Source organism: Lissotriton helveticus, chromosome 4_1 (assembly GCF_964261635.1).
Source record: "Lissotriton helveticus chromosome 4_1, aLisHel1.1, whole genome shotgun sequence".
NCBI classification, from domain to species: domain Eukaryota; kingdom Metazoa; phylum Chordata; class Amphibia; order Caudata; family Salamandridae; genus Lissotriton; species Lissotriton helveticus.
The window spans coordinates 763,194,085-763,208,720 of record NC_136063.1 but is presented as its reverse complement, the minus strand read 5'-3'; the positions used below and the strand labels follow the sequence as shown (position 1 = coordinate 763,208,720).

The following is a 14,636-nucleotide window of genomic DNA, read 5'->3' as shown; positions in this document are numbered from 1 at the left end:
TCTCAAATTGAATTCAGCTAAGACTGAAGTTCTACTATTTGGGGCCAAAGAAAATTTCTGGTCCCCAAGGTGGTGGCCCGAGGAAATGGGGACTCCCCCCTCTCCTGTTACAAAGGTCAAAAACCTGGGGGTACTGATGGATGACACCCTCTCCTTTAGGCTGCAAGTCAACACCCTGTCGGCATCCATTCATTATGTCCTGAAAACAATACGAAAAGTGCTGCATTACATCCCGGACAAACACAGAAAAACGGTGGTAACGGGATTGCCAATATCTCGACTAGACTATTGTAACAGCCTGCTTCTAAATGCCCAAAAGGGGCTGTTAAACAAACTCCAAGTTCTGCAGAATGCGGCGGCCCGCTTAATTACGGGCACTTCCAAATTCTCGTCGGTAGCACAAGATCTGATAAAACTACACTGGCTGCCAGTGCGGAAAAGAATAGTCTTCAAATTGCTCTGTGTAGTTTTTAAAGCATTGAACGGTTTGGGCCCCCACTGTATGACCTCCTTCTTTCAGTGGTACAAACAGACTAGGTCACTCAGGTCGGCTAACCAAGGATTGATCATTGTCCCTAAAGCCAGGAAGGCTCGCTGGGGGGGAAGGAGTTTCTCCCTTGGAGCAGCCAAGGCTTGGAATGCTCTGCCACTGGCCCTTAGGCAGATGTCTGGCCTGCTGCCATTTAGGCGGGGCCCTGAAAACTTGGTTATTCACATACTAATTCCCTCTTTATGCACACCTGTGGTTATTCAGCGCCAGGACACAGTTTCGGTAACAGTGCGCCTAACAAATGTGGAAATAAATAAATGTCAAAACTATGAGTTCATAGCCTGGGATGCGAATGCCCTTATTTCTATGATATTGACATAGCGCACAGGCTAAGGGTTCACAAACTAAAGCATAGAGGATCAGAGAGAGCGGACAACCTTGGCTGGTACCTCTTGTGATACGTATCGGTTTCGTTACCAAGTCTCCAATTTTAATACGGGCGTGGGCAAGCTATAGAGTATCCCTAGTATTTTTATGAAGAACTCTCTCAGGCCCATACGCAACAGAACCTGTCTTATGAAGGGCCATTCAACAAAGTCAAATGCCTTCTCCATATCTAGAAACACCGCTACTGCGCAAGTGTCCGGTATAGTATGCTGGAGGGCGCCAAATACTGTGCGTAAATTATAAGTGATGTTACATCCCGGAACAAACCCAGCCTGCTCCGAAGCAACAAACGTGGGGACCAGAAGCACCAGACGATTGGCCAGGATCTTTGCGAAGATTTTGGTGTCAACGTTAAGCAATGAAAGTGGACGATATGACGAACAATCCTCAGGTGGTTTTCCCGGCTTTTAAATGGCCACAATAACAGCCACTCTCATTGAGGGCGGCATTGTGCCCGACTCACACATGTCATCAAATAAAGTGGCTAAGTGCGGCAAAGGTAGGTCCAAGAACGCATTATAGAAGGCCACTGTCAGGCCATCTATCCCTGGGGCACATCCGGCTCTCAAACTAGATAGTGCTAGAAGTAGTACCTCTTTTTCTAACGGACGCATCAATAATTCGCGATGCGTATTCGTCAGCCAAGGCAACTTAATATGTGTTAAGTAGTCCAAAATGTCCTCCTCGGTGCCTGAACTACACGAAGAGTATAATGTCGAATAGGATTGCCTAAATCGCTCTGCTATGGCAGAATCATCAGATAGCGTCACCCCCTCTGCTGACTTCAGGTCAGTGACCCCCGTGTGTTCCTGACACTTCCTTAATAACTGACCAAGGACCCTACCTGGCCTTTCGCCCTAACCGTAAATGCGAGCAGTGGCATATTTGCAGAAATGTTTAATTTCAGCATCAGCCGTGTCTTGGAACACCTCCAGTCGGGCTTTGAATTCTGCCATCACCTCATCCTCAACACCTTGTTGGAGACGTGTCTCTAAGTCGGCCAAAGTGGCCTCCAAGTCAGCCAACATCTTGCACAGCACTTTAAGAACTCCCGAGTGCTTAGACATCATGACCCCTCGGATAAACACTTTAAGCGCCTCCCACACCACCTGGAAGCTCTCTACCAAGCCCACATTATTGTCAAAATATGTTTCAATTGCCTCTGCCAGTTCAGCCTTGAACACCGCGTCCAATAGGGAGAATGGGGGAACCTCCAAGTGTAGGAGGGGAAAGTCTTTAAGGGGGTATCAATCACAACCAGAACCAGGGAATGGTCCGAGAGTGTACATGGTAGCACCTCGCACGTCCTCACATGGCTAGACAGTTGCCCAGAGGCCAACCTTTAATCAATACGTTTGTAAGTCATGGTATGCCGAATAGTGTGTACAACCCCCTTTATCAAGGAAACCTCTGTCTCCACACATCTTGCAGGTCTGTTTGCACCATAAAATCTGTAATTGTTCTAGCCGCAGCAGTGACACGTCTCACTGGTCCTCCTGAGCTGTCACGTTCCGGATTTAAAACTAAATTGAAGTCCCCGCCCCAAAGTTGCTGCCCCACCCCCGAAGGTCTGCACCCTACCCTACAAGGCAGTATAGAAGTCAGGATTGTCATAGTTGGGCCCATAAACATTTATTACAAGTAGTCCAGTCCCTTACCCCGACAGCTAAACATGTCTACCATCAACATCCTTATGTAAAGGTTCAAGGGTGAAGGCAGATTTGGGGTGAACCCATGTAAGTACCCCCCGTACATGGGTGGGGAAGCCCGCAGCGTGCGTGTTTCCCTGCAAGCCCCTACTACGAAGCAGTGAACTAGAGAGAGGTAGGTGTGTTTCCTGTAGTAGTGCGACGTCACTGTCATGCCTTGCGTAGTTTCCTGTGGTCGTTGAGACCTCGCACATTCCATGTGAGAGCACGCAGTTTACACTGTGTAACCACCTGGCGGGGAGAGTCACCAGCTGTATCGTTCTCTGTCGAACTTGTCCTGTCAGTGTCAGCCATAATAATCTACGACTTACATAGTGACTGTGCAAAGTATATTGTGTCCTTTATCAATTCTGCTTCTCTCAAATCCCCATCCCTTCCCACTTGCCGCCCACTCCAGGCTAGCCCCAACCAAGCCTAGACGAAGAACTGGCAATCAGACCTCCTGAGCCTCACCGAAAGAAAACAGCAATTGCAAATACTTCAATACAGCGCATAGAGGTCCCATCCCTCTTCCCCATAAAACAATACCCCAACTGTGCATTACTCTCGCGGGCAGAGGTAGCACCTACCTACTCATAAACTGAAGAAGACATCTCCTGGCCTCTGCTCCGCATACCACCTCAAGGATTTAGAACTTCTGAGGTTGTTGTCATACCATTAAACCCCCTCCCGGCTTCATGATTTTGTTACGTTAATATTATTTCTAAAGCGCACGAATACCGAAAGGTGTCTTGGCGCTGGACCTAAGTAGCCATGACAGAAGAAGAAGAAAAGGGAATGGATTTAGTGGACTTAGTTAAACAACCAGGTTTTCAGACTTTTTCTGAAGTTGATGAGGGAGTTGGCCCCTCGTATATCCACTGGGAGAGTGTTCCAGAGTTTAACTGTACAGTAGCTTATACTTCGGCCTCCCCAATTTGCCGTACAAATTTTAGGTACCAGCATCAACTTGGCGTTAGTAGACCTTAAACATCTACCTGGGTGGTACCATGCAAACAAACTTTTTAGTGGCTCTGGCCCAATATTGTTCAATGCCTTGTAAGCAAGGCAAAGTACTTTGAACTTGATGCGCTGAATCACTGGTAACCAGTGGAATTTCCGCATGTTCTCTGAGACAGATTGATATTTTGGTACATCCAGCAAGAGCCTAACAGCGGCATTCTGTACCATTTGCAGTTTTTTCAAGTGTTGCTTCTGTAACCCAGGATAGAGGTCGTTGCAGTAATCTAATTTCGATAGCACTAACATTTTTACCATCGTCCTCCTAAGGTCTAAGGGGATGAAGGATCTAATCTTCTTCAGTTTTCTTAGGTAGAATGCAGCTGACACTGTTGCATTAGTTTGCTGAGAAAAGGTAAGTTTGTTATCGATCAACACCCCGAGGTTCTTTGCCTTTTCTACCGGCTTCGGGAGTTCTCTGATATCCACCGGCCACCATAAGTCATCCCATATGGGTCGGAGGTTGCCAAAGATCACATCCTCGGTTTTGTCCGAGTTAAATTTGAGGCAATGCCTACCCATCCAATGACTAACTTCCCTCATACAATTCTGTAATTGTGAAGCAGGTGGAGCTTGATCTTTAAGCACCTCTACTACAATCTGAGTGTCATCGGCATATGATGTCAGATTAAAGCCACATTTTTTAACCAAGGGGTCAATTCGGACACATATATGTTGAACAGAGATGGGCTTAACGATGACCCCTGAGGGACCCCACACGGGAGTACGTAAGGGGCAGCTTGAAACTGATCTAGGGTCCATCTGTTTCCTATTTTTAAAGAATTATGCTAATAAAAAGAGAGCTGAGTTCTTTACTCCTACTTTTCCCAGACGCTGGAGCAGTGTGTCATGGTGCACAGTATCAAAGGCAGCCGACAAATCGAGGAGAATCAGAACAGCTGCACCTCCCTGGTCCATTGCTGCTCTGATCTCCCCGGTAGCCTTAATTAGTGCCGTTTCCGTACAATGTCCTGAACGCAATCCAAATTGAGAGGGGTCAAGTAGTTCCTTTTCTTGAATGAACTGTGTAAGCTGATTGTTCATTATTTTCTCAGCTATTTTCGCCGGGAAAGGTTGCCTAGCAATTCGACGATAATTGTTTGTTATAGGTATATCCAGGTTAGCGTTCTTTATCAAAGGAAGAATGGCTGTGTCATTCCAGATGGCCGGGAATGAGCCTGATAGGAACATATTATTGAAAATATTAGTCAATTTAGGACTCACATCCTTTGCTATGCTTTTTAGTACTACAGGGGGACAATGATCCAACGGGGAGCCCGATTTTGTTTCTTGAATACGTTTTTCCACAATCTCACTATGCACCTGTGAGAAACTAAAAACATTGTTCTCTTCGATTTTGGAGATGGGGGAAACTATGATCGGTGGATTGGGGATGGCGGAGAAATTACTATAATTGGCATAGACTTTATTCCTGAAAGTAGTTGCAATGTTATCACGGAGAACTTGACTACTTCCCACTGTTGATTTATTTGATATGACCGTAATTCTTTGTAGTCCTTTCCCCTTGCGGCCTATACCTGTGCACACCATCCCTCTACAGCTACAGCACCAGTCTTAAGGCACTAAACCCGGCATCTTGATATAAATACTCCTCACAAGGCAGTTCAACATCGCACAATCCCCCCAGCAATAACTATCTTACCTGCATAGTACGGAGTCTCACAATCAGTCTTGTTCTTCAAAACCACCTCCTCCTGCTTCGTACACCGGTGTTCTCTCAGGGCTTCGACGTTTGTATTTGACCCATTCCTTCATTGCCTTTTGCAAGGCCTTCAGGTCTGTAAAGATATGCAACTGTCCTTGGTGATTAATCCGGAGACTGGCAGGGTAGAGCATAGCATAGTCAATGTTGCTCTCTAAGTTGCATCTTCAATGGGGCAAACTGCTAGCGCACCTCTTGCACTTTGAGAGTAAAGTCAGGGAACAGCGATATAGTGGAGCCTTCATATGGAGCGGTTGCCTGTCCCTGGTCACTCGTAGTGCTCAGTCTCTGTCGCGGTAGTTAAGAAGCTTCGCTATGATTGGCCTCGGAGGAGCTCCGGACACCGGATGCGGACCCATGGAGCGGTGTGCTCTTTCCACTACAAACATGGATGAGAAAGTCTCATGTCCAAGGAGCGTAACAAGCAATTTTTCAATAAACTGTTCCATGTTGCCAGTCGGGGTGGATTCGAAAGGCCTGTTATTCTAAGGTTTCTACGCCTCAAACGTGCTTCCAAGTCATCTGTCTTGTCCTGTAGAACCTGCATAACTTTCCCCAACTGCTTGTGGCCCACGTCTAGCGTGTCTGTGCCTCCTCAACTTCCGTGACCCGGCATTCTGCCTTATCCAAACGCTGTGCATGTAGTTCTAGTTTTTCAGACATTCTATCCATACGGTAGGAAAGAGAGTCCATCTTAGAGCCTAGCACAGAGAGGCTTCTCTGCAGGCCCTTCTCAATCGCTGCAAGCATAGTACTAATGTCTCCTTCTGGTTCCTCCTGAGGCAGATCTTGCGTGTTCTCACCATCGTCTGCAGCGGCCTTGCACCCGGTAGACTTCCTTTGATCGATTGTGAGTTTTGGTTGTGTTCTGTCGACTTTGCCCATTTCCGATCCGTTTTCTCGCTATGCCAAGTCGAGATCTCAGCTGGTCCCAGTCGGCCACTGTCTGTACGTGTACACCAACTGGTTGCGTCTGTGATTATTATTGTAATAGAATTGAAACCGCTCAGTGGGTCACAGCAGGATACCCAGGGGGTGGTAAATGAGCCTCGCAGTTTCGGCTGTAGATGTAAGAAAAAGAGAGGGGGGTGGGTAACCAGACACTCAGGCTGTTGGTGGATGTAGCTTTTCCTCCACAAAATGACGCAAGGCAGTTGCCCCCTCAATACAGCACTGCTCCCCAATCCAGGCGCACAGAGGTAGCCCCGCACTCCACTGGTAATGGCTAACTTGGGGAGGAAGAAGCCCTTTTTCACCCAGCTGAACGAGCTGTGTAGCAGTAGCAGCCCCTGAGTATTGGCAGCGGTGATTGTGCGTCTATGGTGGGGGACGCTTGGGCAGGCTCACACTCCAGGCGTGGACTAGTATTGTAGGTAAGTAGCAGCTCTCATCCTAGCAGTCTCAGTTAGGTAAGGATCACCAACTCTCACTATGGCAGCGCTTTGAGCCCAGCAGAGTCGTCACCGCTTTCGCTCCCCCTCCATCCAGGAATCCGCGAGAACAGGGCAGGTTGAAGGCAATTTAAAATGGAAGGCGTGTCTCTTCCGCAGTGAGGCTCCAGTTGCAGGCAAAAAAGAGTGTCTAGTGCCACAACTGGGGTGGCGGAGTGGGCTAAAGAATAATGATGGATTAAACCCAGATCAATTGACTGGGGTGAGTGCTTGCAATGTTCAACACTCCGTCCATCATCCCCTTTGGTTTTGCTTTGTTCGCCCTAAGTTGGCAGGGTATGCACAGACGTGGGTCCCTTGCTCACTTTGCCACTGGATTGAAGCTAGCCTGCTGATGACAGCTGATTAACCAGAATCCGGTCCCAGGATGCTTGTTTCCGGTCCAGGGAAGACATGGCTTGGCAGTTTGGGCTGGATTCAAGCTAGCCTGGCTGATCATAGCTGATTAGCCAGAAACCGGTCCCAGGATGCTTGTTTCCGGTCCAGGGAAGACCTGGCTTGGCAGTTTGGGCTGGATTGTTCCCATGAGGCACAGGGTCAGACTGATTTGCATATGGCCATGTCTGAACTGGGGTGGTGGAGTGAGCTAAAGAATGATGATGACCCAGATCAGTAGATTGGGGGTGAGTGCTTGCAATGTTCAACACTCCGTCCATCATCCCCTTTGGGTTTGCTTCGTGCCTCAAGCCAGCAGTGCCGCAGGAAGAGCACCTCCGGAGATCTCATGACGTCCATCCGCCACAGTAAGGCCTTTCGCGTTACCTCACCTTGAGCTTCAGCAGTGGCGTTGTCCCGGCCACGGCGCTCCAGCTGGCGCTCGCCTTCGAGGCTTCCCGCCGGTTTAGCAACCCAGCAGGCCAAGGGGGGATACCACGGGAACCAGAGGGCCCAGGGTCTACTAGTCGCTCAGTGATAGGAGGGGAGGGGGCCAATCCTCGCCACTGGGTGTGAGATGCTAGTAGTTGCCGCAGCACTGGGCGGGGAGAGCGCCCCCGCTGACCACGGGAGTCCAGGGATTCAGGCCTGGCCGCTCATTCAACAGGCAGATGTGTTCCGCTTCGCCGTCCGGTGCAGTGTGGCTGTTGGAGCAAGAGTGCTACACTCCCCAGCAATTCCGGCGGCTGTATCGTTGCGTTCGTGCCGATTGCACTCAGTAGAAATTGGATATTTACAGATAGTTATGTGATTTTTGCAGAGCTGCAAGCTCAAGCAGCCATCTTAGTCGCAAGCAAGCTTCGCCCACTTCCTGTACCATATTCTTCTCTCCCTTCTGCAATGAACCAGTTCAGGTCTTAGCCATGCCTCCATGAGAGTCTACCTGGAGGATAGCTCCTGTTACAGAAGGGCAAAAAATAAACCTGATTTCTGATCTGATAGAATTATAAAGGAAATCTCTAAAGGCCCTTTAGAGCGTTTACAATGGTGACACATCCACAAGTTCCTTGTTAACTCCATACTGTATTCTAGGAACCTATGAAAAGTCTTTTTGAGCCAGTACACAAAGCAGACACGACATTTCTGTACTGGGAACTGGCTCACCTACTGGCCCTAATATCTGCAAGAAGAATAGGTGAAATTCAAACCTTTACTGTAAACAGGATAGCAACTGTGGGGGCACTGTTTCAGGAGGGTATACTGATGTCACCCACCGACTTCGCAAATGCCAACGGCCTGCCGGACAGTCAATTCCTCTTACACGCAGGATTACCTCATTGTGTGAAACAAATGTGGGCCCCAAATGGGCAAGAGCCGCCCACAAATGAGTTAGTGCATATGTTGCATTTAATGGGAAACGTCAGGCATTTAACAAAATGGCTTTACACAGGTATAAGAGGGACGATAGTATATCCACTGGGGCCATTGCAGAGTAAGTGGGGGGCACCTGTGGTAACGGGCCTGACGGACAAAAAATGGTCAAGAACGCTAGAATACCCGAAGATAGTGTACCGTAATGCACGGTTCAAATTTATACAATACCTGATCATACAGAGGGCATACCTTACACCACTCAGACTCCACAAGATGTTCCCAACTTCTCCATCAAATTGCCCGAGGTGTGTAGCGGCGGATGCAGGGTTTGTACATATGCTGTGGGCATGTCCAGCATTGGCACACTACTGGGCGCAGATAACGCCAATGTTAACGTACATAGTAGGAGGCAACACCTGGAACACAGATAAGAGCTGTCTGTTAGGGTTATACCCCCACCCCAAGGGATATAAGGTGCAGGCATGCTTAGCCAAGCTAGCATTAATACTAGCGAAGAGACACATCACCAGTCGGTGGAAAGCAGCAAGGCCACCAAACACAGAGTCTTGGTAGAAGGATGTGATTAAGTGGAGCCTCGCTGAAAGTGCTGCGATACACAGGGAAGAGCAAAGGGGACTGAGAAAAATACTGATAGCGATGGCATGGGATATGCTATGTGAAGCATTCAAAAGCTGGGAAGAGCCAACACAGGTAGAGGAGGCATGATCACTGTTGGGGTGGAAAACTGTGTGAGGGAGGCAGATACTGTTCATGAGATACACTTGAGTATGCTGTACTATACTGTAGTGTGCTGTCTGTCCTGGGTATTACACATATCCATTTGCGAAATGTAAATGTGCTATTCTGACTGTTATGTGGCTATCAATGGTGTTCCAAGTTAGTTAACTCCAGGATGGGGTGGCGGGAGGGATCAAGGGAGGTAATTTTGTGTTTAATTAAAACTTCAGACTGTGAGCTTACAATTCAGAATGGGGTACATACCAAAAGAGGACATATACACTGTAACATGTTGATGTTAAATAACCATGTACAATGTTATGTAGGACTGGCAACCTGACCCAACATGTGATTTGCAGTGTTCACGATGTTGAGCCGTATTGGTACACACATGTACTGGTGTGGGTGTAGTTGTTTGTATGTACAACTGAAAAATGTAATAAAGTTTGTGTTAAAAAAAAAACTTTTTGTGTAAAAACCTTACCTGCAGTTCTGTGACAATAGCCATTTTTATAACGAATCCATGAATTATACTGAGAGTGCCATCAGATTCCATTTTAAATGCACCGGTAATCATCAAGACTTTCTTTAAAGATACCAGCACTGCAACAGAAACAACACTTCATAGGCGATGTCTGAAATTCTTTGTAGTCCGCACAAGCAATTTCAGAACATATGATCAGCTACTCATAGCTTATGGTTCTCCTACAAGAGAACAATCTCTCTCAAAACAGAGTATCTCATGCTATCAAGATGATCCGCCTTTTGAATTACAACTGCATGTGGTTGTTCTATATAATATGACTGTTTGCTATTCTAAAGCAAGAATGTGAATCTATGAAAGATCAAATTCTGGAGAAGAAAAAGTTACTTGTAGTGCCTCTGTAGTTGCCAAAATGGCATATTTTATAGAATCACATGTGATCATCCCCCTCCTCCCCATTAAGGGCTATTGTACTTGTATTATTCCTTTACAGTGCTAAATGAAACTTGAAGGATGATAGCTTCTCAAAGTGTGTTCTACAAATTGAAGTTTGGTTCTTTTATATGATGTGACTAGGCCACTGAACAGTCTTTGTTTCAGTCTAAGAGCTAGTTTAACATAGAACTACTATTGTGATATTACTGTGGGACTCCCAACTACGATACCAGGGATGATTCATGCATGTGGATCTATAAAAGATACCAATTCTGGAGAACTACAGTTACCAGTATGTACTTTTTTCCTTCAATGTTTGGCTATCCTCGCAATGTTCACTTTTTGTCATCCTTTTGCAGCGGTACACTCAAAGCAATGGGCGCAGACCCTTTGGTATATCTGCATTAATAATGGGCTTTGATTATGATGGTGTGCCAAGGCTGTATCAGACGGATCCATCTGGTACATACAATGCTTGGAAGGTAAGTTTTTTGTTACGTTTCTTGCTCATTCAAATGCAAAGAGCTTACTTAATATATACTGTCTATCTTGAAATGTTGAAAGACCAGCCTCTCACAGTCTGAGATTTCCTGGTGGTCTCTATCCTTTGTGTTACTTCGCCCACTGCCAATAGAATTATTTATTCGTTTTATAAGCATTCATATATCGTAAACAAGACTAAGGACTATCTGAGCGCATTTCACCAGTAACATTTGCATGGGTTATGTAAATTCAGAGTGAAGTTACCAAAGTAAAACAAAAACAAATTAACTCCGGGAGATCCAGCTTGTGTCAAGGAAATATATAGTAGACAAGTGGGTGGCCAGTTTCTCTACCCACATCAATGATGCACAAGGCATAGCGAACTGCATGGTGAATTTCGCTTGCCATGGGATTGTTTATGAAATCTTGAGAATGGGCCATGGAGCAAATGATTGTAATAAAACGAAGTAAACGCTGTGTTTTTTCTTTAACTTAAGTGTTTATTCACACTCACCGGAGGACACCACCAACAGCCAGCTGGGTTATTGCCACTGCTGTTGCCAAGTCCCCCACAATGTTCTCGTCATACACCTAACATTCTCACAGGTGCATCACCGTTAAAGGGTAAGTTACAACACATCTTCCCCTTCAACATATGATAAAGAAGAACGAAAAAATAAGAAAAAGTATTAGAATAGAGAAAAAAGAAACCATCAAAATTCAAATTGCAGCTCAGAAAGTAACAAAGCAACGGGAGAAAAAGGAAACCAAACCATCACTCTAAAATGTAATCATGAAGATACAAGGGCAGAGTGGGCTAAAGAACGCTGATGGATCAAACCCAGATCTTTTGACTGGGTGTGAGTGTTTGATTGGTTCAGATGCTCCGTCCATCACCGCCCCCTTTTGTACTGCTTTGGCCGCCATAAGTGTGGCAGGGTATGCTCAGACGTGAGTCCCTTGCTCACTTTGCCACTGGATTCAAGCAAGCCGGGCTGAAGACGGCTGGAATGCCAGAAACCGGTCCTCGGAAGCTTGTTTCCGGTCTAGGGAAGGCATGGTTTGGCAGTTCGGGCTGGACTGTTCCCTTGAGGCACAGGGTCAGACTGATTTGCATATAGCCATGTCTGAAATGGGGTGGCAGAGTGGGCTAAAGAATGGTGATGGATCAAACCCAGATCTTTTGACTGGGTGTGAGTGTTTGATTGGTTCAGATGCTCCGTCCATCACCGCCCCCTTTTGTACCGCTTTGGCCGCCATAAGTGTGGCAGGGTATGCTCAGACGTGAGTCCCTTGCTCACTTTGCCACTGGATTCAAGCAAGCCGGGCTGAAGACGGCTGGAATGCCAGAAACCGGTCCTCGGAAGCTTGTTTCCGGTCCAGGGAAGGCATGGCTTGGCAGTTCAGGCTGGACTGTTCCCATGAGGCACAGGGTCAGACTGATTTGCATATAGCCATGTCTGAACTGGGGTGGCAGAGTGGGCTAAAGAACGGTGATGGATCAAACCCAGATCTTTTGACTGGGTGTGAGTGTTTAATTGGTTCAGATGCTCCGTCCATCACCGCCCCCTTTTGTACCGCTTTTGGCCGCCATAAGTGTGGCAGGGTATGCTCAGACGTGAGTCCCTTGCTCACTTTGCCACTGGATTCAAGCATGCCGGGCTGAAGACGGCTGGAATGCCAGAAACCGGTCCTCGGAAGCTTGTTTCCGGTCCAGGGAAGGCATGGCTTGGCAGTTCGGGCTGGACTGTGCCCATGAGGCACAGGGTCAGACTGATTTGCATATAGCCATGTCTGAACTGGGGTGGCAGAGTGGGCTAAAGAACGGTGATGGATCAAACCCAGATCTTTTGACTGGGTGTGAGTGTTTGATTGGTTCAGATGCTCCGTCCATCACCGCCCCCTTTTGTGACACTTTCTGGAGCCATCAATGAATGTTGTATCATATCCCCTGACTATTCCAAGGGTCGCCACTTGTGTCTTTAATTTGATTTGTTACTACATTACTTTCTCGACTTGGCCATCTAATGTCTTTCAGTTATTATTCTTGATTTTTGGTTTGGACTGCTGCTTTTGTGCATATGACAAGCTGTGTGCGGTCGTTCTCCTAGGACACCTCTTTCTATGCTTCTGTTCTGCAGTGACATCCTCTTTTGGCCTTCAGTTTTGCTGAGCCACGATAATGTGGGCCATACCCTCTTGCTACTGTACTGATGCCCATCCTCTCTTGATCTGAGATTTAAGTGACTTCTGGAGAAGTTGAGGGTTTCATTAGGTGGGGTGGTTTTTGAGAATGGACTCGCTCACTGGAGTTAGAGTAAAAGTAATTCAACCAGTTCACATTGCCGGCCATTATGATAACTTACCAGACACAGGCTTGTAGATACAAATACAGTATATCTCTCTATCAATAGTTTCCATGTGGTGCATTATCCTTTCGCACCGTCAGTTATATTACGTTATTTATTCTTCTAAAAAGCACACTTACATCAGAACCCTCTGATACTGATTTACAGCGAAACACCCTGATCTCACAAAATATAAAATCGGAAGATAGAGAACAGAATAAGACTGCCACATATGAAAGATTTTCCTAAATTTGCAGAGGCATGATTCTGTGCATATGGACTTTGGAATGTAGTTCAAGTTCATTGAACTACCCACTGAACTACCCACTGAACATGCTGTGTCGTCAGTCTTTGCCAACTGAAGATTTGGGGAAGACGGAACAATACCTGGCTGGTCCAGCAGAGATCTGGACCTTAAAAATAACAGTTAGGTTTGCACAATGGAAAATTCTGATTGTTCTGATGAGACAGGTCTATCCTTGAGTACTAGCCCTTGGTAAGCACTCATATGGATCGATAACCAATGCAGAGAGCGAGTAGGCTAGCGGAGATGTAGAGGAGTGTCTATGATCAAAAGGTTAGCAGAGTTCTGAATCAGTTGAAGCCAGTTCAGCTGCTACTCAGGTGTTTCTAAATAGACTGCCATATAGCTGCAACTGCACCAGTGCATATAAAACTAGTAAGGGTAATCTTGACTCAGACAGCAGGATTTTCAAGATTTCTAACTGCAGGATTGTTCTGTACACTTTGGGTACTCGCAGTATTAATTGTGTTTATCTGTTTTATCATTATAAATGTCTAGGTCCCCAACTGCCTTTGCACACGTAGGTAGAGAACCCATCACACGAGGCAACAGGCTGGTGCTCTGCAGGCTGCAATCAAGTGGTGTCAAAAGCACCTCTGACTTGGCAGGATTTAATATGAAAAAATACTTTCAATCCACCAGCGAATCCCAGACAGGGAGCGCCATAAAGAAGAAGTGGTTTGGATTTCAGATGTTGGCATTCACTCTACAGACCTAACTTATGAGGACTTTATTGTGTGCCACGAGTTCTTGAATCCGGCCCTGGAAACGCAAGTGAAAGTGCAAACCCAGCACAACAAATTGACATTCCTCAGCAGAAGTCTAAAAACACAGACATGACTCCCACGGAGAAGTCCATCATTGATGCCATAGACACTGCTTAAGAAACATGCGTTTTCCTGCAGGATATGAAATCTAATTGACTCTAATGAAATATTATTGACGTGATAGAGACACTACGTACAAAATTTGAGCACGTACATGACCAGCTTTGGAAAAACATCCCTGACTAAGCACGGGTGAACTTGACAGGATCTCATGGTGAAAAAATGGTAAAACATGTATATTGCTGCAAATTTTAGGGCAGTGGTTTTTAACCTTTTGACTTCTGTTGACCTCCCCCAACTTAATCATTACTGGAATTTGGGGACACCCACTGAATTATTATTGGAATCCGGGGATCCCACTAAGTCATTATTGGAAGCTGGGGACCCAGTCCTAGGCATTTCCAATTATCTGAACTGCACAACAATACAAGAAAATACAGAAAAATATC

General features: G+C 46.3%; 1 protein-coding gene across 7 annotated transcripts in view; it reads left to right on the top strand.

Moving 5' to 3' along the window:
• PSMA8 (proteasome 20S subunit alpha 8) overlaps positions 1–14,636 on the top strand; it is a 443,554-nt gene that overhangs the window by 156,353 nt on the left and 272,565 nt on the right. For all 7 annotated transcript variants that reach the window (XM_078687393.1, XM_078687394.1, XM_078687396.1 and 4 more), the window contains one exon: positions 10,585–10,707. In XM_078687393.1, coding sequence (XP_078543519.1) covers positions 10,585–10,707 — 123 coding nt within the window. The remainder of the gene's footprint in view (positions 1–10,584; positions 10,708–14,636) is intronic.